The following is a 27,719-nucleotide window of genomic DNA, read 5'->3' as shown; positions in this document are numbered from 1 at the left end:
ACTCCCACTTGCCAGAATCTCAATTCATCTGTACAGTGATTAAAATAACACCTATTTCACAGAGCTGTCTGGGAGTTAAATGAAAAAGAATATACCAGGCCCTAAAAGCAGTTGGGCAGGTGGTTTTTTTTTTTTTTTTGGTAAAAGTTTCATTGTATAGCCCTGTGGTTCCCATAACCTATAGTTATAGACCCCTTGAAACACCATAAAGAGCACACCCTTCTCCAAGTTCCCTTCTCATAAGTATGCAACAGGAGCCAGCAAGCAAAAGACTGGAAAGTATTGGCCTTTTTCCATAATCCTTCCATAAATTTTTCTTTTGAATGTAAATTCATTCAGCATTTTAAAACTGATATAATTGGTTTAAAACTAAGTTTGGGCTGTTTATTGCTATTAGGGCAAAATGGGAAAGGAGGAAGCTTTCCTAACTTTAAGTTTTTCTCCAATAAATTCGTTCTTAGTCTTTGGTGCTTCTCCTCTACACTAGAAATAAGGTATCTGTTTGGACACACTGTATTTACTTATTTTAAGCTGAACTTAACCTTATTCCCCAGTGATCGGCAAACTCTCACCCTGACCTAGTGTTCTAACTCGAGGGACCCTCTGATTCTGACCCTGTCACAGGCTGCTTGCCAGGCGTCACCCAAACCGAGACCATCAAGAATTCACGCACCTTACGGGGTGCCCTAAGGAATGAGTCTGTGGAAAAACTGGCCCCATTAGAAACGCTAACTGTTCCTTCACTAGCTCATATTAAAATATTTAAAACCACCGAGGCAGAGTCTCCTGAACCTGGGGACGCTTGGTTATCCCGTGGCTCTGGCAAGCGGCCCAGGCTGTCCCTGTCCCCGCGGACTGGCACGGTCCCCCGAAAGCCGACTCCGCCCGGTGCCATGCGCCGCGACTGCGTTCCGACGCGGGTCCTCGATGGCACTCCCAACACCACTCCACCAAGGGGACGCGGGGTTCAGGCAGTTCTCCCCAGACGGCGCAGGCAGGGGGAACCCCAAAGTCCCTTCCCGGGGCTGTCTTCCCAGCTCGCGCCCCGCGGGCGTCGGGGGCTTCTACAGACGGACTTTTCCTCACGGTCTCCCAAAACCGCACAGCATCTCTCTCAGCCCTCTCCCGCACACGTCCCTGCGCAGGCCCGAGGCGTCCTCCGGCTAGGGGGCGAAGGGGCCAGGGGTCTCAGCTCTGCCGCGGGCGGGGAAGGTTCTTACATCAGCCCGCCCACGTGCGGCCGCAGGGAGAGGGCGAGGAGGGAGGAAGCCGCTCGGCTCCCCGGCTGCGCCAGTCTCGGCCTCCGCCCCGCCCCGCCCTCTCGCCGCGCGCCTCCCCGCCAGTGCTTGGTGCAGCCGCGGCGGCCGAGCCGAGCGGCGCCGCGCGGGGCCGAGTGGAGCCGAGCAGCCGCCGCGCCGCGTCGCCGGTTTAAGCGCAGTGCGGGGCTGCGGCCGGGGGCGGCGGTAGTGAGGCCAACGCTGCGCTCCAGCCCCCTTTTCCCTCCATGGTTTCTCTCCGCTCCCGCGAGTAACTTGGCTCCGGGGGCTCCGCTCGCCCGCCCGCTCGCCCGCCGCACGAGACCGCGCTGCGCTGCTGGCCGCTGCCGCGAGCAGACCCCCTTCGACGGCCCTTGCCGCGCAGGCCGGGACGCCTCTCCCCCCTCCGCCCCGCCGCGGAAAGTTAAGTTTGAAGAGGGGGGACGAGGGAAACATGGACATGAAGAGGAGGATCCACCTGGAGCTGAGGAACAGGACCCCAGCAGCTGTAAGCAGAACCACTTCGGGTGCCCGCGCCCCCCAATGACTTGCACGTAATGGTGGCCACCTGCGGGGCGCGGGCCGCGGGTTCGCCGGCCGCGGCGCTGGGAAGGGCGCAGCTCGCGGGCTCGGACGGGGAAGGCGGGCGGGCGCGGAGGGGGGAGCGAGCGCGCGGGCATTAACTCTTTGGCGCCCGCCGGGGAAGGCAGCGGGTGGGGAAAAGCAAACTTCGAGCTGCTCGCTCGCTCGCTCGCCCGCCCGGGTTTCCTCCCGGAGGGAGCGTGTGTGCGTGTGGCCGGCGGCGAGGGAGGGAGCGGGGGTTGTGTAACGCTGGGAGCCATGTTTGCAGCCTCTCGGGATGCGCGGCCGAGCGGAGGCCGGGCCTGCCGAGGAGCCTCGTAGCCAGTCCCGGCTGGGGCCGCCGCGGGCCAGGCCGGCCTCCGGCGCGACCCGGCTGCTTGGGAGCGGCGCGGACGGGTCCGCGGGCCAGGCCTCGCGGGCTGCTCCCGCCGGGCAGAGGCAGGGCCGCAGGCGCGAAGGGGGCTCAGTTCCTTTGAAGGCGCGGAGCCCCCTCGGGCTCCGGGGACCTGGGCGGGCGCGGCCTGGCGCTCGGAGCGGGGGAGGGGCAGGCGGAGGTGGCGCAACCGCCGCCTCTCCGGAGGCCAAGTTTGAAAAAAGGACGCGGTTCCCGCCATTTTTCAAGCCTAAAAATGAAACTTTCTTCCCCGTTTGCTTCACTCTCGGTACACCCACGGCCTCCTCTAGGCCGGTCTCCTCGGGCGTCGCTGACCACCGTCGTGGCGGGAGCTCCGCCCTCCCCCCGCGCCACGGGGTCGAAGCCCGCGGCCCCTGCCCCGGGAGGCTGGTCCCTCGGTGTGGGCGGGCGGCTGCTCCTCGCGCCAGCCCGGGCGCCACAGCGCCATGTTGGCGGGCGCCGTCTTCCTCCGCCGGTGAGCCGGCCCTGCCCGTCCGCCCGCCCTTGGCGCTGGCCGCGGGCCCCCGGGCCGAGTCCTCGGGCCGACCCCCGCCCCGCTGCGGCTCGGTTCCCACTGGCGGGAGCCGCGCGCTCGGCGGCCGCCGACTCATCCCCTCGCGGGCGCGCTGCCGATCCCCTCCCCCTTCTTAAAAGGGCAACGGCGGCGGCCGCCACCACCCGCCCGGGGATCGGCGGCCTTCACCCCGCACGTGCTCGGTGCGGCCTATGCGGCCGGCCCCGCGCCATTCGGCCGCGGAGCCCGCGCCACGCTCGTGCGGTACGGCGGCTCCGTGTGCGAGGCGGCCTCGGATTCCTCGATCCTCTCCGCCGAGTTGGCGCCGCCGACCCCTCGGCGGGTGAGTGGCGTTCTCTAGCCTAGGGGAGCCGTTGAGCCTTGCCCGCCCCGGGCTGGCGGGCCGCGTCTCGCGCACGCAGGTGGCTGTGGTTAACAAGTGGCCGACTGGTGGGGATGGCCGCCGGCGTGCTCGAGGCTTAGTAGCCTGCCCCGGGGCTGTGAGGTCACAGCCACCTGGGTGTGAGCCCGGCTCCCCCGCGCGGTGGCAGTGCGCCCCCGGGCTCGCGGGAGTCGGGTTCCACCGGCACGCGGTCCTTCCGTCCAGCAGCAGACATTTTGTGACTGCCACGTGCTAGAGTAGTGAATGGTTGCACGTTCTCTGGCACAACGAGGAGAGGTGGGTGCCCTCCCTGAGGACTTAATTCCAGACTCTTCCATGCAAATTAATCCAATACGGACTAAGGAAATTTAGCCAAAGTTCCTGAAGGAAAATACATGCATGGGTCTTCAGATTGCTTAAAAATCTGGAATTTAAATTCTTTGTCGGATGCTTAAATCTAGAGGCCCTTACCTACTTGTATTCCCTTTGGGAACTAAAAGTGGCCTGTTCCCACTATGTGGTGTTTTAATAGCCAAGGTGTATATATGTGTAGGTGCTGATTTTTTTTTTTTTTTTCCATTTAAGCCTTAGGTCTTGCCCAAAATAGGCCTGAGCCCTGTGACTATTTGGAAATTAAAAGGTCAGTTTGTGGGTCATACTATACACTTGGATTGCCCCAAAGCAACAAGTGGCTAGGGGATACTGCATAGAACAACACTGGCTTCCAGAGCCCACTGGTTTGTTAAGTATGTGACTACCCATAGTATACTAGAACCTGGGGAAACCAGTGTGAACAAGACAGGGAATCCCCTGCCCTCTGGAAGCATTAGACCCTGTGGGACACACTAGTTGCAGTTGCACTTTGGCAGGTTCTTAGAGGGATTTTGTAGAAGAGCTTCTTCGGAGGCAGGCGAAATTTGAAGGTAGAGAGGAATTTTCCCTAGGAACTTTTTTTTTTTTTTTAAGTTTTGATGGACCTTTATTTTTATGTATTTATATATGCCGTGTTGAGAATTGAACCCAGTGTCTTACACGTGCCAAGCAAGCGCTCCCCTGTTGAGCCACAACTCCAGCCCTCCTAGGAACTCTTTACAGGAAGACTGAAACCAGTGGCAGTTAGGACAGCTAAAGACTTTTTAAGAGAAAATCTGTAGATTTTTGAAGGATTTGGTGGGCGCTTGGTACTGGGGATTGAATCCAGTGGTTCTCTACCACTGACTTAATGTCTCCATCTCTTTTTGTTTTGAGATGGGGTTAAATTGATAAATTGCTAGGCAGTCCTAGAACTTGGAATCCTTTTGCCTCAGCCTTATGAGAGAATGGCATTACAGGCATAAAGGAAAATTTTAAGGCACATAAGAGTTTTCACAAAGGCATTATCCTTTAGACAAATGAAAAGGTCCAAGATGACCCCTTTAAAATCAAATAGTCACCTCACTTGTGATATACTAGAATACAATTGGTATTGTCAGCTGTTAGGAAGTTGGGCTTGGCTTCTGGGTCCCTGCAGATTCTGGTCATTTGGAGAAATGTAAGATCCCACACCCTGATGGAAGTATGGATAAGATGCTCTGAAATATAGGACAGTGTGTTCCGTGGTTACTTTTAATGATTTCAAAGTCAAGTGAGATCTAAATGTTTGAGGAGGGTAAGTGGAGGGTTGATTATAAAACTCTCATGTTAAATCCAGGAGGACTGGAGGACTTTGTGTATATGGCATTTTTGTTTTAATTTTGGGACTTGAAGAAGACCCAGGTAACACTTTCCTATGGTTTTTGTTTGTTTGTTTACCAAGAATGCATAAGATACTAAGTTCAGGTTATGCATTACTATGTCCCTATTTCTATTAGGGGAGCTCATAAAGAATAATGTAATTAAATTTTTTCTAAGTCCCAAACATTTTATTTTTTGGTGCTGAGGACGAAATCTCGGGCCCATCCTCTAGGGAATGTTTTCTATAAAACATCACTTCATTAAGAGTAAATTGTTCAGACATAACCTTGCTCTGTTCATGTATGAATATACAACCAGTGTAACTCCCCATCATGTCCAACAGAAGAATGGGAAATTATACTCCATATATGTATAACACGTCAAAATACACTTCTGTTGTGTATTTTAAAAACAACAACAGATAAATCATAGTGCTAGAAAATACATATATACCACAAAAATTGGTAGTAAGGTGAGAAGATACTGACATGGAATAAATAGCAAGATGTGACCCTCATTTAGCTGTGTTCCACACTAAGGAATACCTATTCTATAAAAGAGGTTCTCTGTCCTTTTATTATGTGAACATGTTACTCATTTGTTATAAGCACCTATCAACCCTGCATCTCTGGGGTCAGCTAGTCTTCATATTTGCTATTAAAATTTTTTTCAAAGTTAGAAAACCAAGTAGTTCCTTCCTGAGGTTAAAAAGTCTGTGCCCATGTGAAACAAATGGTGTGCTGTGTGCTGGACTGTGACATGCCATAGGCTTCTGGCAAGTATTCTCTCTATTTAGTACTATTTGAGTTTGGGGGGGGGGATAGATTTCCCTTAGCTTGCATCTTCCTTTTTTGGCCCCGACATCTATTGTTGTCTACTATGATGCTGTTTTGAGCTCCATCAGGTATTCTAATTGGTTGCATAGCAACTAATTAGATTTTTCCTTATGTAACCAATACATCTTTGTTGAAGAAAAATTAGATACAAATAAGCCAAAAGATAGTAGATATAGATAAGCAAAAAGAAAAAAATTATACATACCTGTCCTACCATCTGTATTCATTTTGGTGTAGTCTACCAGAATGTTCAATTTTTTTTTTAATTTAGATCATATTATCAATGTATATACTGTCTTGTGGCCTCTTAAAAGTTATTCACTGCATCATTTTTTAAAAATATCTATCACTATTTAATGATTCACAGCCTCCTTATTAATATCTCAGAAGTTCAAAACTTAACTGTCCCCTTAGGTTGCTTGCAAGGGTTTCTTTTTCTACCAGATTGCTTTTTAGAATCCTTCTCTTTACACACCCACCAGAAGGATATGGTTGTTTCTTTCCCAGGTGCCAATAGTTCTACCATCTAAACATCAATGTAAATGTGCTGTATTGTCACTTTGAAAAATTTTATGGGGGTTATTGAGCCCAGGGACTCTTTTACCACAAAGCTTCATCCCCTTTAGTCATGGTCTCACTAAGTTCTTAAGGTTGGCCTTGAACTTTTGATCATCCTAGGGAGTCTATGCCCAGTCACTGTTATTACAGGCTTAATAACACTATACCACCCAGCTTGAAAACATTCTTTTAAAATAATAGGATAGAAAATTTGAATATTGGCTAACTCAGAAGGATGAAAATGGGTAAGGAATACAGGATTTGCTTTTTCTTGCTACATTTTTGGATTATTTCATTTAACTGTAATGATCATGTATTTTGTAATTAGAGGAGATGATAACTCAATAGTATTTAATTCTTCCATATCTTCTTCCTTCTGTGACAGAAACAGGTTATAATTGGAGACGATCACCCAACCAGTTAGTAAAATTAGTCTTTTTTTTCAGATAGTAGCTGGGGAAGTAGAAAGTGAGAGCAAGTTGGACAGGATGAAAGAGGAAAATGCCTATGTGAGTTGGGTGATTGCTGCTACTAGGGAGGCTGAGGCAGGAGCACCCCAAGTTGGAGAACGCCTGGCAATTTAATGAGACCCTGTCTGACAATAAATTTTTTTAAAAAAGGGACAGAAATATATAGTTCATGGCAGAGCACTTGCCTAACATGTACAAGGCCCTGGATTCAATCTCCAGAATTGCAAAAGCATTTTTAAATTTCTTGTGGTATCATGGATTGAACTCAGGAGTGCTCCACCAGTGAGGTAAGTCCCCAGCTCCTTTTTAAAATTTAAATTTAAATTTTTTAGTTGTAGGTGGACATAATACCTTTATGTAGTGCTGAGGATCGAATCCAGGCCTCACACATACGAGATGAGCATTCTATCACTGATCCACAACCCCAGACCTTATCCAGCTCTTTTTATGTTTTGACAAGGTGGGGAGGGGGACTGGGGTTGTGGCTCAGTAGTAGATCCTCAGCACCGCATAGAAATGAATAAAATAAAGGTATTTTGACACAGGGTCTCACTAAGTTGCTGCAGCTAATCTCGAATGTGTGATCCTCCTGCCTCCGTCTCCCAAGTTGTTGGAATTATAGTTGTGCATCTTTGTGCCAACTGCAAAAATAATTTTTTATTACTAATAACTGTAGGAAACATAATTAAAGTAGTAAGGTTTGTTTTTAGTTTTTAATGTTTACTGTAAATTGGTGTTTGATTAAAAAGCAAGTTTAATTGGAGAGTAAGAAATAGCAGTAAATTTGGCCCTCAAATTAAACAGTCCTTTGAGAAGAATACCAGCTAAATGTCTTGGACCAAATAGCTCCCTAACTTGTATGCACAAGTATACAAGTGTCTGCCCAAACATTCCTCCTTAAATAGTAGCCCTGAGAATTTGGAACACAGTAAGGAGAAAGATAGGGCCTTTCCCCGTGGATTAGAACTGATGGGGTGGGGAATTATATTTGTATTACCCTATCTTGTCTCCAGCAACCTCTTCCTTCCCTTGCAAGACAGTCTGAATCACTTTATACCCAAGAAAGAATGAGGGGAAGCTTAGTTACTCCTGTGGTGACCCACTCAGAATCTCAGAGTTCGGTATAAAGATTATTTTAAATTGAAGACATAAGAAATTAAACAAATGCAAAAAGGAACCTACTTGGAGCTTACTTATCTGACTTCAAAGGAAACACTTCTGAGGAAATGACAAAATTCTCTCTTTAGGGTGTCTTCTCCCTGGGTAAACTACCATAAAAACCCCTTTCTGTGGTAGTTTGTGACTCTAAACTTTTTCTTATTTCCCTTTTGTTCTCTTAAGAATTCTATTTGCCTTTAGTGAAGAATCTTCTCATTCTTCAAAAAGGAGATTTCTCTCCTCTCCCTTTTGTCTCCTAAGCTAGGTATACAAGCCCCTAATTCTCACCCACTTTGAGTTCTTCATCACAGTATATGCACGTTTGAATGCATGTTGCACTCATAAGTAAGCTTTATTTTTATACATTTCTTGTGTCAGTTTAATTTACTGAATATAAGTATTCCCTCGACCATATATGCTATATTCTCTGCTCCTAGAATGAGAGCGGAACATGTTTTTTTTTTTTTTTTTTTTTTTTTTTTTTGGCCAGTGTTCTGTCTAAAACTTTAGACAGATTCAAAGGCTGCTGATGGGGCTTTCAGACCTGTTATCTTTGAGCACAGCCCTAAATGAAGCCCTGCCTTGGTCTCTGCTTTATACAGCACTTCTTTTCTTCTCTGTGCTTATTCTCCAGTGTCTCATCATCTTACTGTGCCTCCTGAGCTCTGCTCTGGGAGAGGCACTTTTCTTTACATTCTTAGCCCCCCAGAAAGAGCCAAGGTATTTAGCCATATAACCTTTTGCCCTACTTATCTCAAATTCTGCAGGTGTGGTGGCGCACACCTGTAATCCCAGCGGCTTGGGAGGCTGAGGCTGGGGAATCATGCATTCAAAACCAGCCTCAGCAACAGCAAGGTACTAAGCAACTTAGTGAGTCCCTGTCTCTAAATAAAATACAAAATAGGGCTGGAGGTGTGACTCAGTGGTCCAGTGCCCCTGAATTCAATCCTCAGTACCAAATAAATAAATTCTGTTATTTGCTGCCGGTGGAGAAAGTTAGATATCTCACTTGTGTATTCCCTGAACTTCACTCTCCCACTTTAACACTAACTTGTGCATCTGCACTCATTTTGGCCTTCCCAGTTTCAAAGAGAGTATAAGCACAGTATCTCATTGTTAATGAGGCACTTAACCACTGAACCATATCCCCAGCTCTTTTTTGTATTTTATTTAGAGACAGGGTATTGCTAAGTTGCCAGGTACCTCATTGTTGCTGAGGCCTGCTTTGAACTCACAATCCTCCTGCCTCAGCCTTCCAAACTGCTGGGATTACAGGGGTATGCCACTGCACCCAGCTAACGTTTGTCTCTTTGTTGTTTGTTTTCTTATTTGTAGCTGAACGATTTTTTATATCTATTGCCTATATAAAAACAAATTTTAGATGGACGCAATACTTTATGCGGTGCTAAGGATCAAACCCAGTGCCTCACACTTGGTAGGCAAGCACTGTACCACTGAGCCACAACCTTAGCCCAGCCTGTATTTTTTATGGAAGAGAATTTCGCAATTACTGTTAAAAGACATGTTGATAAAAAGAACTCTTGATAACAGATACCCGAATGTTTATATTCTTTTACCTACTGATGGATTCTGAAGGGAAAAATCCCAAATAGCTAAAGAATTTTATGTCTTCAGTCAGAAGACAGAAGAATGCAAAAAGACGAGGCATTATTTATAATAGAAAAAATGGGGAACGTGTTCAATAGTGAAGGTTGGAAGGTGATTTATGGTATATTCATACACAGATTTCTCCAGTAAAATATTTGCAGTTTTATTTTTGTGGTACTAGGGATTAAAACCAAGGCTCACACAAGCTACCATCATAGAACTACATCACCTGCCCATTTGTTCTATGTTTAGGACAAGGTCTGGATAAGTTGCTGAAGCTGCCCTCAAACTTGTCTCAAGTTATATGATTCTGAATGCACGAAGACTAAAACAAATATATATGTGTGTATATAATGGTGGCATTAATATATTGCTTTTGTGGGGGACAATGCTGAGGGTGAAACTCGGGGCCTTGCACATGCAAAGCAGATGCTCCACACCTCTAGCCCACAGTGACTTTTTAAAAAATTGTATTTTTTGAATAGATTAATAGTTCATTGTTGAAATTATTACGGAAATGTCTTTTAGCTTTTTACTTTCCTATACTATAGGAGATATCTTATGCATCTAAGTAAAAATGTTCTATTTCACACATTTTATCATATTGTACATGTATTTTATACATTGCTTATCTCAGCATGTATTCTGAGTGGTTTTCTAATTTTTACATCCTTTTTTCCCCCTTTATTTTTACCCAGTAACTTCTTATGCCATATTTTAGCCGTTTTGGGCTACTATAATAAATGACTTAGACTGGATAACCTGAAAATGATAGGAATTTTATTGCTTACAGTTCTGGACTCTGGGAAATTTAGGGTCTAGGTCCATGGGATTCATTGTAGAAAGGGCCTTTTAGCCAACACACTGGCACATGCTTGTAATCCCAGTGATTGAGGAAGCTGAGGCAGGAGGATCACAAGTTCAAAGCCAGCCTCAGAAGATTAGCGAACCCTATGCAACTTAGTGTGACTCTATCTCAAAATAATTAAAAGGGCTGGAGATGTGGCTCAGTGGTTAAGGGTTCAGTCATAGTACCAAAAAAAAGCCCCACCTCTTAATATTATAACTGTGGGTATTTAGGTTTCAACATGAATTTTTGGTGAACACCAGAATTCAAACTACATTTATGTTATAAACTTTTCCAGGTGTTTGAAACTACTGCTTTAGCTTTGAGTGACACTTCTAACAGGGTCTCCCAAAGTTCCTGAGGGCAGATTCCAATTTGTTGATCCCTCTGTCTCATCCTCCAGTAGCAGGAATATATGCATGTGCCATCACACCTGGCTGCCCCCTTAATACATATAGATAGTACAAATAAAGTGAACAGAGGTCCCCGACATTCCACCCATTCCCTTTCCCTAAAGGTTATTTTCTGAGCATTTCTGTGCTAGGCTGTGACAGCTTCATGAGGTGTAGGTATTATCTCTATAGAAAACTAAGGCACAAAGAAGTTAAGTGACTTGCCCAGAGTCATACAGGTTCCAGGGGCAGTACCAGGATTTGACCCCAGGTATTTATCTCCAGAGCCCAGCTTTGGTCACAGTTGACCTTGAATTTTCAGGTGTCCTGATTCTTTGTCAGAAAACAGAAGAAAGCAAAAGTATCTAAAGTGGAAGGAAGGAAAGGAAGAAGTAAAAATTACAATAGGCCTGTGTGTATCCTGAAACCAAGAATTCTGAAGAGGAAGTAGCCAGGGTAGTAAGTGGCCAGGCCTTTATGGTGATGTGGGAATTGCTGACTCTGAATCTGTTTCCTTTGTAAAAGAGTGGAATGAAGTGTTTGTACAAAGAATAACAAAAGAGTAAGTACTCCATAATTGATAGCAATTAATAGAATAGAGAGCAGCCTTAGATTTTGTATGGGAGGATAAAGATATTGTTCTTTGCTCCTGTTCTCTTTAGATTCTCAGCATCTCTTCCATATGCATGCTTGTTTAATGCTATTGAACATAGTAGATTCATGCAAGAATGCCTTTGTGGGGCAGTTAAAACTGTAATTTGCATCACTGTAAGTAGACCAAAGGTGTTAAATAAAGTTGCAAGTTTCAGAGTCAGCCCTAAAGCAAGAATAGCAATGGGGATTATCAGAGTAAATCTACACAGACTATTGAATAATTAGTATTCAAATCATCAGCTATGATACCCTTAAATGGATTTGAATTCTGAGAAAAGGAGAATTTAAGGCCTGGAAAAGGGAATCTGCCCCAGAAAAATCTTCCTCACTTGTAACTCAGATGATATTTTTACTTGGAATTCAGGACTCTTCTACCTTGATGCCTTCCAGCACCGAGATAATGTTGGTAAAGATTAATAAGTCCAGAGTTGGAAGCATGCTAGTGAAGAAACCTTTAGACATAGCTTGTTAGTGATCCTGATAGAACAGTAAAGCCTCTCCTCTTTTCCTATGGTTGAGTCAGGCCAAAAGGGAGAGAATGCCTCTGCACTTGGATAGACCTCCCACCACCTCCACCATTGAACACAGACTTGGGGAAAGGAGTTAGTGAGACATACTTTCTTCACTTAATTGAGAGCTGGAATTTCTATTTCTAAAAAATGGAGAGTAAATCATTAGACCATGGAATAACATTCCATCTTTGAACTTAGTATATTACTTCTGATGATCTAAGGATTTTTCAGTTATTTATAACTGTGATCTTGGTCTAATAAAATGCTGCTCTAACATACATGTTTTTGTTTTTGTTTTTTTGTATTGGGGATTGAACCAAGGGCACTTAATCACTGACACTGAACCACAAAGGCATGGTTTCATTAAGTTGCTTAGGGCCTCCCAAGTTGCTGAAATTACAGGCATATGTGGGTGTGTTTTTGAGGGGCATTTATTGTTGGAGTTTTTTGTTTGTTCTTTGTTATTTTCTATATGATCTTGAAGGCTTGTCCCTCTCTCTCCTTTTGTCATTCACAGGTTCGAGAACTTGTCTTGGACAATTGCAAATCAAATGATGGAAAAATTGAGGGCTTAACTGCTGAATTTGTGAACTTGGAGTTCCTCAGTTTAATAAATGTAGGCTTGATTTCAGTTTCAAATCTCCCCAAGCTACCTAAATTGAAAAAGGTAAGTATTTTTTCTTTGATACAGGTAAGAGAGAACCAATTAGGAAGGGAAAACTATATGATTTTTGCCTATAAGGAAGCGGTACAGCAGAAAGCACATGGCCTTTGGAACTGGGTATATATAGTGTTGGGTTCCAGCTCTGTCACTTCCTTGATGGGTGATCTTCTGCTGGTTCCTTTATCTCCCAGGCTGTTTCCTTAACTGGAATCTGGGATACCATTTGATCTTGCAGAATTGCAGTGATATTTGGAGGTGTTCTGTGTTGGCTGTTTAATAAATAGTAGTTATAAGTATGCTCTGGTTAAAAGAACCACAGTGCCTCCCATTCTTGGTATTATATGTCTGTTGATTAAGGGTGAGCTTAAATAAAATTTACAGACTTTATAGTCCATGGTAATTCAAGCCATTATGTGATTCTTCATGACTAGCAAGTTTGAAGTGTGTTGATTGATAAGAATTACTTTCCTATCCTAGTTGATGGCTCATTCATCATTTGTACTCTTATATTAATGCACTTGTCTACCCTCCTCCAGTTCTATCCCCTTATAAGCGCAGCAACAGGCTTAGAAAGGGACAGCAGTTTGCTTAACACTTCCCACAGAAGTGGTTAGAGCCAAAATTAGAACCCATACCTCCTAATCTAGTACCCTTTCCATTAAAAGGAAAAGATGTATGGTTATGTAAAGTTTTGCAGAATTCACCACTGTTCCAGTATTCACTTTATTAGAGAACTTATGTTGAACTTTTATTTTAAACAAAAGAACACATAAATGAAATTTTTTAGGAGGCTGGGGCAGGAGAATCAATCACAGGTTTGAAGCCAGCCTTAGCAACTTAGTGGGGGCCCTGAGCAACTTAGCATGACCCTATCTCAAGGTAAAAAAATAAAAAGGTCTGGGGATGTGGCTTAGTTGTGAAGCATCCCTAGGTTCAATTTCTAGCATTAAAAAAGAAAAAAGAAATTTTATGATCATTTTTAGGTAAAGGACACATAGGCTATTTGGGTTGTCGTTAACTACATGAATTTAAAACACTAAAAGTGTGTGCCCCTTCCCCATCTTATTTTCTTTGCTTGTTAGATGTCAGGTAATACAAGTTTAGTCAGTCCTTGTGAGTTCTGCTGCAGAGATTCAAGTATAATCCTGTTGCATTTGCATTTGTCAGAGATACTGGAAACACAGCATACTTAAACTTTTGTTTAGCATAACCTTGATGCCAGTAGATTGTTAGTGTGTTTTATATTCTGTTATGTTTTCTTGGCACCCTGCTAAGTTTTCCTGAATTACTATTACTGTGTATTGTCAGGTATATTTAGAAAGTCAGCCTCCCAGTAATTATTAAATCTTTCTGAGATTTTAAAATATCAGTTACTTGTGGATAATGAGTGGGACTCTTACTTAAAGGCAGTTTGAATGTCCTCATAGCTAGTAATGGTTCTAGAGCACAGACTGTTATAACAAGAAAAAGCACTAAGAAAAATAAGTCACAAATTTCTTAGATTTACACATTTATTTCATTTCAAAATAAATATGCTAATAAATGCTGTGGTAGATCGCCTTGTTACCCTAGTTCGTAAGATGTTCGTGTTGGAAAGATGTGTGACTATTACCTGAATGTAATATTTTGACCGCATGTCCTAAACACACACCAAGACAAGTGATCTCAGTTTGTATTTTGCTTTTTAAAAAATCAATAAAGCTAACAATAGTATTATAGACATGCATGCATGTGTGGGTGTGTGTTTGTGTGTGTGAGAGAGAGAGATATATACATACATACTAGGGATAGAACTTGGGGCCTCATGCATGTTAGGCAAGTGCTCTTTGTTGAGGTACATCTTCAACCTTTTTTTGAATTTTGAGACAGGGTCTCTTAACTTACCTAGGCTCACCTCGACTTGCAGTCCTTCTGTCTCAACTCTCTTAAATAGCTGGAATATCAGGCATGTGTCATTATGCCCAGCTAGACTGATATTTTAAATCCTAAACCATGGCTAGATTTTTAAAAAATTTCTCTATTTTGCATCATGTAGTATATTCCATTGCATACCAAAGACTTCGTTACATGAAGTTGTTCATACATAGCACGTGGAGTACAGTAGCTTAATGGGGAGGGCATAGATTCTTAGGAAGCTAGCCTATCTGACTTTGAATCATGGGCCCACCATTGTAATAGCTGTGTGATTTTTATTAAGGCCAGTTACATTTTTGTGGTTAATTTTACCTATCTGTAAGTGGGAGTAATAATTCTACCTACCCCTTAGGGTTGTTGAGATCAAATGAAGTTAATCTGTGTTTAGTGCTTTGAACAGTGCTTGGCACCTGTGTGTACTATGTATGGGAAATAGAAAATTGGAACTAGCTTTGTGCCTGAGTTTTTTTTCATCTGTAAGAGGAAGAGCTTGGATAATGTTCTCCACAGTACCTTCCAGGCTCCAGTTACTTGTACTCTAAGACGCTAATCCTCCTTGGTGAATTCTTACTCCTTCATGGGCACGCCATTTGCATGTGATGCTTGACCTGCAGCTAAGAAATTAGAGTAGGTTCTTGTAAAGGCAGTGCCAGGGTTATGCAAGAACTGGCCTTGAGGGAGCTGGTTTCATAAACTCAGGCTTTTTCACTTTTCTGCCTTTCTTTCTCTTCTTGGTGCTGGGAATTGAACCTAGGGCCTCAAGCTTGGTAAACACACACCATACCACTGAGCTCTACCCCAGGCCCTGCCTCACTCTTTCCTAATGTTTTGAGCTTTTCTTTTCTTTTTTTTTTTCCCTTTTTGCTGTGCTGGCAGTTTAGTGGCTGAGCTATATCCCTAGCTTTTTGAGACAGTGTCTTTGCTAAATTGCTGCTGGCCTCAAACTTATCAGCCTCCAGAGTAGCTGAGTTTATAGGTATGTGCCACTGTGCCCAGCATCTTAGAGTTTCTTTATGGGCTCATTTTTGGGACCTGTCCCAGTGTCTTCCACAATGTGGTTAGTATTGTCTGGAATCAGGTTGTTTCAAATAGGCATTGCAAACTTTCCTTGGCACACAAATAAACTGCTCAGAATGCATGGAACATTTACCCTTCCTGCTGGCAGGTATAGAGAATTACAACTGGGCTGGGGATGTGGCTCAAGTGGTAGCGCGCTCGCCTGGCATGCGTGCGGTCCGGGTTCGATCCGCAGCACCACATACAAACAAAGATGTTGTGTCTGCCGAGAACTAAAAAAATAAATATTAAAAAAAAAATTCTCTCTCTCTCTCTCTCTCTAGACTCTATCTCTCTCACTCTCTCTTTAAAAAAAAAAAGAGAGAATTACAACTTATAGAATTCTAATTATTTTGATCCATTTTTTATGCTAGAGCATGTATTCATTGATGTTGGAGGTTAATTCTTAAGCAAACTGTTATTAGTAGTTTATGAAGAAACACAGCATTTCTCACCTTGTCTTGTTACCTACCTCAACACCAAATGTTCCTGGGATCTGGGAACTACTTATTTGGATTTAAACAAGATAAACGTATGCCTTAAAGAAATAAAGGTTGGTTGTTCTTGATGAGCCAGGTGCAGTGTCATGCACCAGTAACCCCAACTAATCAGGAAGTTGAGGCAGGTGAATTACAAGTTTGAGGTCAATCTCAGCAATTTTAAGAGGGCTGGAGATGTAGCTTAGTGCTTACCTAGCATGTGCAAGGCCCTGGGTTCAACCTCCAGTACCACACTGCTCAATACCCTCCCCCAAAAAACATTAATAATGTGGGGGTTTTTTGGTTGCTGTTTGGTTTGCTACTGTTGTTGTTTTTTTTTTTTTTGTTTTTGTACCAGGGATTGAAACCAAGGGTGCTCAACCACTGAGCCTCATCCCCACCCCTTTTTACTTTTTATTTTGTGACAGGGTCTCACTAAGTTGCCCAGGGCCTTGCTAAGTTGCTGAGGCTGGCTTTGAACTTGCAGTCTTCCTGTCTTAGCCTCCTGAGCCGTTGGGATTACAGGCATGTGGTACCATGCCTGCCTGTGATATGTGTTTCTTGATGTGTACTTGTGTGTATTGTTTGCAATTTCTTTTGCAGCTTGAGCTCAGTGACAATAGAATCTATGGAGGTCTGGATATGTTAGCAGAAAAACTTCCAAATCTCACACATCTAAATTTAAGTGGAAATAAACTGAAAGACATCAGCACCTTGGAACCTTTGGTAAGTAATTGAGAATTTAAAAACTGGGAATTACTAGTCATTTTCATTTTCATATTTATAGTGGGAGGGAATGATTGGGAAGAATAATTGATCAATAAAGTGATGGCCTTTTACTTTCTGTAGGATCCCAGTTTTAAAGATCAGAGCCTAATTGAGTGTATCCTATGTGTTGTATTTTTTATTTTTGTCCTTTTAAAAAATCATACTTAGAAGCCTCAAACATGTTTCTTAATATTTTCCCCAGAGACTGGCCAAGTTATTCTAGGCTTATTATACTAGAATATCGAGTGGCAATCGAAATTGTAGATGAAACAATCAAGTGTTAGGTCTTCTACTTCTCGATTTTGTACTATACTGGATCTCTGTTGCCTAAAGTTTTGCATGGAAACCCTGAGGTTTTCCTTATTATTACAGATGGGGATTAAGTTATGGAAAGCTAAATTTAAGTGCCACTGGGATTATAGAATTGCTGTGTGACCTTAGGCAAATGGCTTTTCTCTGGTCCCACTTTTCTCATTGATGAAGCAGGGAAGACAGTATACCTGCCTTCCCTAGAGGATGGAAGGATAAAGTCCGGAAATGTGTTTATTTCATTTTGTTGTGGTGGTGGCTCGGTTATTTTGTGCCCAGCCAGACTGCGGCAAAAAACTATCTAGTTGCAAACTCGGTCTGAGTGGAGGTTGTGATGGGCAAAAAAGAGCTGCTGGAGGCAGGGTTAACGCCCGTGAGGGGCAGCCCCACAGTGGGCTGTGCCAGCAGATCAGAGCTATCTTTTAGGATCCAGAAGAACAGAAGCCAGGAGAATAAGACATTGTCTCTTTATTTGTTCTGGTAGCATGATATTTTTAAATATGTGAATTTCACATAATTTGTGAAGAATACTCTGGATAATTCAGGGGAAGACGGTTAAATTGTGGCTTCTTTTAATGAAGAGAATTTACTGCCACAGTTAGAGGGTCTTTTCCCTCCCAGTCAATAATTAAGACTCTGCTACAGTACAGATTTAATTACCTTTTACCAAGTCTCTTTATTTTTACATTTCATTACATAGGATGTATTTAAGAGCTTATATTTCTCATAAATGTTGAAAGCCTATTTCTCACCCTCGTTCTGCAGATTTTGCCCCTTTTTTTGTTACAGATATATCCAGATACTCTCGCTCTCGTTTCTACTAGTTTTTATTTTTCCCCTCCAAACCAACCCCCGTTGTTAAACAGTGGTATAATGAATTTCAATGTATCCAAGGACATTCACATTTGCCCATCAAATCATGGTGTAACTCAGAAGTAGGAATGTCCTTTAGAGATGAGGAAACTGAGTTGGAGAGATTAAGTAGTTGCTAAGGGTAAATGGCAGAGGCATGATTCAAATCCAGGTTCACTAGACTTGCCACTGCCCTTGGCACCTGCTTCTCTTTCTACCTAAGTTTATTCCATAGCCAGCTGAGTTGAGAATTCTGACAGGAACACTAAATTAAATGCAACACCACCCCCCTCTGTGAGATTGGCTACCCTAAGCTTTTTTGGCTATTGATTAATGACAGACTTCTCAATTCTGGCTCACTATGAGTATAGGAAGAGCCTCCTCACCCCCTTTTCAGCAGAGTACTAGGCAGTACCTCCCATGCTAGATGACTGGCTACTGCCTAATTCTCATGGCAACCTGAGTCCTCTTTGATTATCAGAAGCCTGTGTCAGTGTTCCAGCACACAGATGCAGAGCGGAAGCAAATATTGTGTGGGAGTTATTTGCTTGAGTGTTCTGATCTGGTCTGGAATGTATGAGAGCTTTGTGAAAGTGGCTATGATAGTTTCAATCCCCCAGGACAGTGAAGGAAGAGAAAGATCTGCTATGCCTGCACCATGTACTGTACTGGGTATGCATGTATTAGTAATTGGTCAAAAAAAAAAAAAAAACCACTTCTAAAATAGGTAAAAATAGCATGGCTCTTGTTTTACATTGAGGAAGCTAAGTCTTGGGTGAGGCTGAATTTTTTGTCCAGAGTCACATGCTCTATGGCAGAGCCACAGTGTTCCATACCAGGACTATTTGGAAAAACTGAGCTCCCACTGTTCTTACTATACTTGGTATTCAGATTCTTGGGGGTGCTAGATTGATCTCCTGAGGTTCTAATTTGTAAGAAAGCAAATCTGTGGAAAAGGCAAAGGGGGGGTATGTTGGGTTTATTTGACTTCTGCAAGTGTTCTTCAGTGGGAAAAACACCATCCTCATCCTCATTAACCACATACATTGTGAACACTACGTTGAGCCCAGTTCTTACAGTCAATGAAATGATTGTGAATGCCTCTGCTTGCTACAGGGACATTAATCGAGAGACAAAGAAGGCATCAATTCAAACGTCCTTGGACACCTTTTTTAAGAGACCTGGGCCATCCAAACCATCCCCCAAAGCCCTTCTAAATTCTAAGAAGGCAAGCAAAATTATTGTTAATAAAATGTTTACTGTTTATTATGGCTAGCCTGTTAGCTTAGGTCAAATTTCTAGTATCATAGAGTTGTGAATTTTTTTAGCAGTATTTACACATTACATTGGGATCCTAATAATTTGTGTGTTTTTTGCGTGTTGGGCCTTAAAGCACAATTTTGCTACTTTAAACAATTCTAGCTAGAGTACTAGAGTTATTTGGTATTTATTGTTTACTTGCTTTCATTGCATTTTTCTAGCATACTTTTTGGCATGTCCAGAGTATTTGATGACAGGTGCTTTGCCAGGAGTAGCCAAAAATCTTGGAAGCAAGAGCCTTTAGTGGCCTTGTGAATGAAGTAGTCAACAAAACTCTAGCTTGAACATTGCAGAGCATTAGATAAATATCAGAGGATGTATTGTATGTTTTTTTTTTATGCACGCATTCCTTTAAAGAATTTTTAGAATAAACCTCTTTGGGGGAGCTATTTATTTATGGTTGTGTCTTAGCTGATGTAGAGTCAGACTGGGAGAAGTGAAAGCTGGTATATGATGGTTATTTGTCTGGGGGGCATTGCAGCAGTTTTCCCCTCTGGTAAGAAGTCATACCTGGCTTCTGGAGGTCAGGGCCCGCCCAGCATAAAACCTAATCTGAAAGCTACTCAATACAAAAGCAGCTCTCCTGAGGACTAGAAAGGCCAGGGATAGCTTTCTTAAGATAGCAGGGCTGGCTTATATAAGCACATTATTTGATCCACAAACTCTGAAATTGTTGTACATTTGTGTTTGAGGGGTACACCACTTGCCCATGGCTGTAACCCTGCTCTGTAAAGTCCTCCCTGGCTTTTAGTTCTTAAGGCTGCTCTGAGAATAAGCCCACATGTGAGTGTCTTCCTAATCAGGGACATGAAAGTCCTTGGTGTTCAGGTCAGTAGCTCTATCCTCTCAGGGGCTGGACAATCAGTACAGGAGGCTTTGTGGACCACATAGTCCCTGTCACACTGCTCACCTCTGCCATTGTAGCACAGAAGGAACCAGGCATATTACTTGAATAAATGTGGCTACGTTCCAAGGAAACTTTATTTTACAAAAACAGGTGGTGAGCCAGAATTGGCTAGTGATCTGTGGTTTGCTAACCCCTGCTCTAAAGCGGATTTTCAAATCACTTTATATCTCCCCAGAAATTGCAAGGATTCCTCAAATCCTGAAAACAAGTTTTTGTTTTGTCTGCATTTCTTCCCAGGTCTTTGTGAATGTTGCACTAGCTTTCCAAGTAAAGCATCAATGCCTTTTAATATCAACTTTTTAAGAGCTTATTTCATGCAGATGCCCTCTTAATGTTTGTTTAGGGCTTTTTAGTATAAATTTCTTAGAAAATACCAAGTCTTTTCTTTTGACTTAGAACGTTAAAAGTTGATATTTGTGAAACTATATAGTTAAATGTACTCCAGGCTTATTGCCCTGTTCTGAAAGCACCAAACTGGGTACTCCAATATATTTTTGTGTTTGCTTTTTATTTACAGCTCCCTCTTCTCTCACTTAGGAGGGTTTGCTGTCACTTCCTGTTGCTGTCTCCTGACTTACCTGTAAATAGTACCTCTGCCTTCAATTTCTTAATTCACTCTTAATTGAAATTTAACAGACCTGGAATTGAAATACTTGTGCACTGTTACAATATAACAAATGAAGATTCAGTAAAATGCATGGGATATTTTTCTTACCCACTTTGGCTACTCAGAAAAACTATGGACCAAGTTTTAGATCTTAGCTGTTTTTAGATATATGAAATGGATGGTTCCAAAAACGTAAAGTACTGTAGCAAAATTCAAGGTATGGCAAAATCAAGAATTTTACATCAGAAAAGTCTGGTTATCATGTCAATCTTTTCTCCAAAACTTTAAAAAGAAGAAAGGTGTAATATGTCTCTGTATTTCTGAAATTTGAACTCTTGAGTCGCCTTCCTCCCCAACCTTCCCCCGTTTATTAACTCTTGTCTTCCCTGAAAATTCTGCATTGCTAAACCTCATACTTTATTATATTCTGTCCCCAAGTAGAATTTTAAGCACCTTGAGATCGAGGATTTTTATCTCATAAATCTTTGAATGTTTCCCTGTGTTAAGGTTTGAACTAAGTTTATTAGACTTCGATTGTTTCATGCTATGAAAATATCTGTCTTTAAAACTTACTTCAAATTTATATTTCTTTAGACTAAATGCTGAAAAAGACAGAGTTCTGAGAGAATGGTTATAGGAAAGGAGGGACTGAGCCTAGTATACTAATATAAAGGTGGCGTGGGGCTTGATAATTTTTTTTCTTATGTAGAAGAGTGAGTGGGTAGCAGCCGATTGAGAGCCTAGAATTTTACCTCTTCAGATGAAGTTTAGGAGTTGTGTTCTTTGATCCTTTCCTTCAGAAAAAGTTGGATTGTCTGAAGAGCCTGGATCTATTTAACTGTGAAGTCACTAATCTGAATGATTACCGAGAGAGTGTGTTCAGGCTCCTGCCCCAGCTGACCTACCTGGATGGCTATGATCGAGAAGACGGGGAAGCCCCCGACTCAGATGCAGAGGTGGATGGTGTGGATGAAGAGGAGGAGGATGAAGGTGAGTGGGCTCTACATCTGGTGACCTCAACTTATCTGTAGGGGCTGGCATTTGGTGGGTACTCTGTACCTGTATTTTATAGCCCAAATAAAAATAACTTTCTTGCCTTTGATGCCGACTGGAGTTTAAGAAGGTAATGATTTTAATGTACCTGTGGTAAATTCCCATTTCTACTAATAAGGAAAATAATCTGTGTTCACAGTGTAGAGTTAAAACATACTTTTCAATATTTTTGGCATCAGAGTTTTTGCATTCCAGGTATCTTTAAGAATCTTATTATATACTCTACCCAAAATATCCCTCCTGATTTGCTTGTGTTTTCCTTGCACTCTGACTTGTGCACTTAGAGAAGTAAAAGATTTTACTCTCAGGAGTAAAAGATTTCTCACCTTCAGGTGGTAGAGGTATTTGTTTTTACACCAGTCAGCATGAAGAAAATTTGGTCTCAGAATTCTGATGTTTCTGGTGTTTATGCTATTATATTTTAAACATTTTTTTTTTTAATGTCTTTAAAAGTTACAGGACAGCTGGGTGCAGTGGCACTTTGTCTGTAACCCCAGTGGCTTGGTAAGCTGAGGCAGGAGGATCGCAAGTTCAAAGCCAGCCTCAGTAACTCAGCCCCTGTTTCAAAATTAAAAAAAAAAAAAAATGAAAAGGGCTGGGGGTGTGGCTCAGAGGTTAAGCTCCCCAGGGTTCAATCCCCAGTAACCCTAATTCACAAGACAGAGTAGTTAATAAAATGGAGGAGGAGGAAAAACATCAGACAGCTTTGGGTACAAGTTTGGCATAGGATCTGGAATCATTTTTATAGTTTTGTTTTATAACAGATTGAGTTAAGCAAAAGTTAATGGCATACAAGGTGGTAAATGGACAAAGAGTAGGACATTTTGCTTAGTTTCAAATATTTATGTCCTTTCACGGCAGGTTTCCTAAAAACATTGGTGTTTCTTGTTATCTAAGTTCACCTTGAACTGGTGGGTCAATCATACTTGCAGGTGCTTGTAAAGAAAACTAGGCAAGTGGAGGGTAGTTCTTCAGAGCAAAGATCAGTCAGGCTACAAATTTCAAAGATGCTGGTAGGGAACTGAGGACTGAACTCCGAGCCTCAAGCATGCTTATAATAAGGATATGCTCTACCACTGAGCTGTACCCCCTGCCAGGCAGAAAATATTTAAGTACTTATAAGTGAGGTGTGATGGAGAAGCACCACCGAAAGTCTGTAGCTTGGGGTTTGGAGGTCTCCTCCTGGCAGAAGTGATGGAACTGAGACTTGGGGGATGATCAGAGCCGGGCAAGCAGGGAAGAAAGGGCAGAGCCTGCAGGAGGCAGGGAGCATGTGAGCTCTGGGACCCTGAAGACGGGAGCTGCTATTGTATTGGAGGTCAGCACTGGTGTGGAGGTACAGGTAACCAAGTTACCTTGTAACCAGAGGATAGGACAGGAGGTGGTTCCTGATTGGAGAAGGTGGCTCTAAGGTATCATTACCCAAGAGATTGCTTTTAAAAACAAAACAAAAAAACTTTATGGTGGGGCTGGGGATGTGGCTCGAGCGGTAGCGCGCTCGCCTGGCATGCGTGTGGCCCGGGTTCGATCCTCAGCACCACATACCAACAAAGATGTTGTGTCCGCCAAGAACTAAAAAAATAAATAAATATTTTTAAAAAAAAAAAACTTTATGGTAGGAAATTGCAGGTCATCAGGTGGACATGGTAATACACACCTATCCCAGCTACGTGGGAGGCTGGGGCAGGAGGATCACATGTTTGAGGCCATCCTGGGCTACTTAGCAAGCCCCTGTTTCCAAAAGGGTTAGGATGTAGCTTAATGGTAGAACATCCCTGCATTCAATCTCTCATTAACAAAGGTACAATAACATTAAGACAAATCCCTGGGCTGGGGATGTGGCTCAAACAGTAGCGCGCTCGCCTGGCATGCATGCAGCCCGGGTTCGATCCTCAGCACCACATACAAACAAAGATGTTGTGTCCGCCGAGAACTAAAAAATAAATATATATAAAAAAAAAGACAAATCCCTGTGTTCCTAACACTCAGCTTTAGCAATGATTGGTTGTATCTTCTCTTATAAACACATACCCCTACCCATGTTCCCCTCCTGTGTTTTATAGCAAATCCTAGTTGTATTGTTTCATCAGTAAGAGTTGTATACATCAGTTTACCAGGACTTTTGAGACTTTTGACTTGAAACAAAAGGCTGAGCTGTAGCACCTGGTGGACAGATGGTGGCTGCAAGCCTTTTCTAACATTGGACAGTGGACAAGTGCTTGGCTGCACTGGCATCCTGTGGGCCACCCTGTTGTGCCCATGTGGCTATAGGAGCACCCATGGAGCAGCAAGGTATCTTATTAACGCCATTTTGGACTGTTTTCAGAAGGAGAAGATGAAGAAGATGAGGAGGATGAGGATGGTGAGGAGGAAGAGTTTGATGAAGAAGAAGATGAAGATGAAGACGAAGATGTAGAGGGGGAAGAAGATGAAGATGAGGTCAGCGGGGAGGTTAGTCCATGCATCTGTTTCCTGCCCTGCTTCACTTTGTTCTGAAGGCAAAGGTGGGGTAAGAAGAAAGACTAGGAAAAGGCCTCCTGCGTAAACAAATAATGTGACCAATTCAGCTCTTGTCCCACTTTAAATACTAAATGTAGTGCCTACTGATTGCTAATTAGGCATGGTGCTTGACCCTGCAGGGTAAATTTTGGCCCTTTGACTGGAAGAAGGAACGGGTTGAGTTTCAGCAGAATGGAAAGATGAAACACTGAGAATTGATAGTATGTGGGCTCCTTTGTTGTATTAATGGAAGTATATGTTTACCAAGTCCAAACATCTTAAATTTGGTTTAATTAAGTAAACATATTGCATGCCTACTGTGGTAAAAAGTCAGAGCCGAGTTAAATAGGACTGTGGTCCCACCCTAAAAGAGCAGGTGGTTTCGTTTATGGGACAGTAATACAGTGTCCTGAGGACTCTGTAGAAGGACAGGACAAAAGAGTGGCTTAGCTTTGACCCTCAAGGAAGTTTGAAAATAGGCAGAAAACATGAGTTTTCATCAGTCATCATGCTCTCGTGAAAGTAAAGCATTTCTGTGAAGTCCTAGGTTTATGATGACTTAAGAACTTGAAGCAAGCGCCGTGTGAGAATGAGAGTGTTAGTGGCATGACACATGCAGCTCCGTGGGGCGGAGTACTTGCCCACCATGTGAGGCTCTGCTCTCATCCCTAGCATGAAACCTGCTTTGAAACTCAAAATTTTAAAACCATTTCTTGAAAATTTTCTGTTTTAAGTTATATACTAATGAAAGCATCTCTGGCAAATAAACTGCTTATTTTTGACTACTAATTATTTTTTAAGAAAAATATTTTAAATTAAACTCATTTAAGTAAAACCAGATCTCAGTACAGCAGAGTAGATAAAAATAACATTATGGTTTTCTCTGTGACGTATTGTTGTGTTTATTTGCAAAGTCTCGTCAGTTTGTCAATCTAATGTCATATTGTTTACCATGCTTTAGGAAGAAGAATTTGGGCATGATGGAGAAGTAGATGAAGATGAAGAAGACGAGGATGAGGATGAGGATGAAGGTGGGTCTGAGACATGCATTTTGGTCCTCAACTAAAAATTAGATGAAAACATGCTTTTAAATGTTTTTAGGCACCATTATTTGGCTTACTGCTGCTAAGCATAAGATTTTCTGTGTTAGGAGTTCTTTCATTAAAAAAGGATTATTCATAATTGGATCATAATTTTTCAAGATGTATAAATAGCCACTTTCCAGTTTTGTCAGTTTTCCTCCTTTTCCCTCAACCAATACGAATGAAGTGGCTGTTACTTATTTAGTACTGATTGAAAGTACTGGTTCTCAGCCAGACACAGTGGTGCACACCTGTAATTCCAGATACTTGAGACTGAGTTAGGAAAATGACAAGTTCAAGGCCAGCCTCAGCAATTGGTTAAAAGGTCAAGTTTTTTTTGAAAAGTGGGGATCACACTCAGCTACAGAGCATCCCTGGCTTTAGTCCCTAGTACTGCAGAGAGAAAGAGGAGAGGAAGGAACAGTGCAGATCCTTTTGCGATTGAGGTCTCAGCCAGGTTGTTGCTGTGCTTTCCGTTTGTTCAGTCATGCTCAGCACCTGCCCTGTGCCGAGCATTGGATTAAACTTCACACTGAATATGACATTGGGTAGGACGTGCTCACTGTCTTCAAGGAACTTTCGGGGACATTATTTAAATAGATTTAGTTAATTTCATTAAAATAGTCATGAGTTTTTATTTTAATTTGCTGTCGTTAGTCTTATGCAAGTTCCATGCTGGAGTACCTTCTATGGTATCTTATTTAATTCTCAGAATGACACATTCACATCAATATCATTGCCCCTCTTATAAAAAGGAAACAGGCTTAAGAGGTTAAGTTTTTTGTCCAAGGTTGCTTATAAATGAGCATGTCTGAAAAACAGGCTTACTAACTCCTGAGTCTTTGCTATGCATATTAATAATTTTTAGAGTATTAGAACCAAGAAATTAAGAAAAATGAGAAATATTTGAGCTGGGTATGGTGATGCACTCCTGTAATCCCAGTGACTTGGAAGAAGGAGGCAAGAGAATGTCAAGTTCAAGGATAACCTGGGCAATTTGGTGAGGCCTTGTCCCAAAATAAAATATAAATGGCTGGAAATGTAGCTCAGTGGACGAGCACCCCTGGGTTCAGTCTCCAGAACTGGAAGGAAAAAAAATATAGAAATAACTTAGAAAAAAACAAAGTTGAAAAAACTTAGGTTAGCTTTGCTGTGTGGGTAGAGGTGCTGCTGCATTTTGCCCATCTTGGTTCTGTGGTCTACAAATTTCCTTTTAATTAATGCCTCTTAATAACCTGTTAGTCTGGTCCATTTTACATCTTTCTTAGTCTTACAACAACAAATTGCCTCCATTAGCAATATCCTAGGCAAATGCCTTTCCACTGGTCTGAAAGTCACTTTTTATTATTGTACAGAGGAGGAAGAAAGCGGGAAAGGTGAAAAGAGGAAGAGAGAAACAGATGATGAAGGAGAAGATGATTAAGACCCCAGATACACTGCAAAACAGAACTGTTCAGTATTGGTTGGACTGCTCATGGATTTGATAGCTGTTTAAAAAAGAAAAAAAAAAAGGTAGCTGTGATACAAACCCCAGGACGCCCACCCACCCAAAGAGCCAAAGAATAGTTCCTGTGACATTCCGCCTTCCTCCTTTTAGTCCCTCTTGGTAATCCACCACCAAGCTTGGGGACTTTGCCCCAACAAAATTGTAAGCATTGTTAGGTTTTTTGTGTAAGACTCTTGCTGTAGCATGGATAGCTGTGATTGGTGAGTCAACTGTCCGTGGCTACCAGTCACACTGAGATTGTAACAGCATTTTTACTTTCTGTACAACAAAAAAAGCTTTGTAAATAAAATCTTAACATTTTGGGTCTGTTTTTCTATGCTCTTCATTTTAATGACTTTTTTTTTTTTTTTAAATGACTACCCACCACTACCACCACCACGTTAGGTCATTTTGTGTGACAACTGCCCAGAAAAAGAGTATTTTTAAGACTTTAAGTGAAATAAACACATTATTCTTTGGTAAAGCCTAGTTGTATGCTTACATTTTTAAATTGGGCTATAATTGTAAGCTCATGTTAAAACACACTAAACAGGGTAATTTTTGATATTGTTAAATGAGTGGTTGTTGATGGACAACTGCACAAGTGTATATATACACATATATATACTGATGAAGCCTTTTTTCTTTACATTATATATAAGAAGGAGAAAGAAAAAAGCAATAGGGGCTGGGGATATAGCTCAGTTGGTAGAGTGCTTGTGTGTGTGTATTTTATATATATATATATATATATGCTTTGAGCATCTTAATCTTCATCCTTAATGACTGGGAGTAAATGAGATGGTCTTTTATTTTTCTTTTTTGGTACCAGGGTTTAAACTCAGGG

General features: G+C 42.4%; 2 protein-coding genes across 13 annotated transcripts in view; one reads left to right on the top strand and one right to left on the bottom strand.

The window, feature by feature from the left end:
- Positions 1-3,085, bottom strand: part of HEMGN (hemogen) — a 49,496-nt gene extending 46,411 nt beyond the window's left edge. For 2 of the 4 annotated variants that reach the window (XM_081267579.1, XM_081267581.1), the window contains exon 1: positions 1,735-3,085. Coding sequence is in view for 2 of the 4 variants with exons in the window: in XM_081267581.1 (XP_081123707.1) it covers positions 1,735-2,843 (1,109 nt within the window). In the remaining 2 variants the exon portion in view is untranslated. The remainder of the gene's footprint in view (positions 1-1,734) is intronic. The other 2 variants (XM_081267582.1, XM_081267580.1) reach the window with 2 other exon arrangements.
- ANP32B (acidic nuclear phosphoprotein 32 family member B) lies at positions 820-27,193 on the top strand. Of its 9 annotated transcripts, none has more exons than XM_081267619.1 (9): positions 1,365-1,764; positions 6,682-6,744; positions 12,394-12,543; positions 16,593-16,715; positions 20,663-20,725; positions 21,553-21,742; positions 24,135-24,256; positions 25,266-25,335; positions 26,742-27,193. In XM_081267619.1, exons 1-9 carry the CDS (start codon positions 1,711-1,713, stop codon positions 26,807-26,809), a joined length of 903 nt encoding a protein of 300 aa, XP_081123745.1. In that variant the 5' UTR covers positions 1,365-1,710; the 3' UTR covers positions 26,810-27,193. The 9 variants fall into 9 exon arrangements, 8 of the variants coding, with proteins under 8 accessions (XP_081123742.1, XP_081123743.1, XP_081123745.1 ...); XM_081267618.1 differs by having other exon boundaries at positions 24,132-24,256; XM_081267621.1 differs by lacking the exon at positions 20,663-20,725 and having other exon boundaries at positions 1,367-1,764; positions 24,132-24,256.
- Positions 27,194-27,719: the final 526 nt, after the last annotated feature.

Source organism: Spermophilus citellus, assembly GCF_964194105.1.
Source record: "Spermophilus citellus genome assembly, chromosome: 2".
In the NCBI taxonomy this organism is placed as follows: Eukaryota; Metazoa; Chordata; class Mammalia; order Rodentia; family Sciuridae; genus Spermophilus; species Spermophilus citellus.
The sequence above is the reverse complement of the archived record's forward strand: the minus strand, read 5'-3'. Positions and strand labels throughout refer to the sequence as shown.

Bases quoted from the DNA above. Each gene is read 5' to 3' on its own strand.
- ANP32B (XM_081267616.1), top strand. From the start codon at position 894: ATGCGCCGCGACTGCGTTCCGACGCGGGTCCTCGATGGCACTCCCAAC. The intron at 1,765-3,713 runs GTAAGCAGAACC...TTTCCATTTAAG, and splicing joins GGAACAGGACCCCAGCAGCT to CCTTAGGTCTTGCCCAAAAT. The intron at 3,769-12,393 runs GTCAGTTTGTGG...TGTCATTCACAG, and splicing joins GACTATTTGGAAATTAAAAG to GTTCGAGAACTTGTCTTGGA.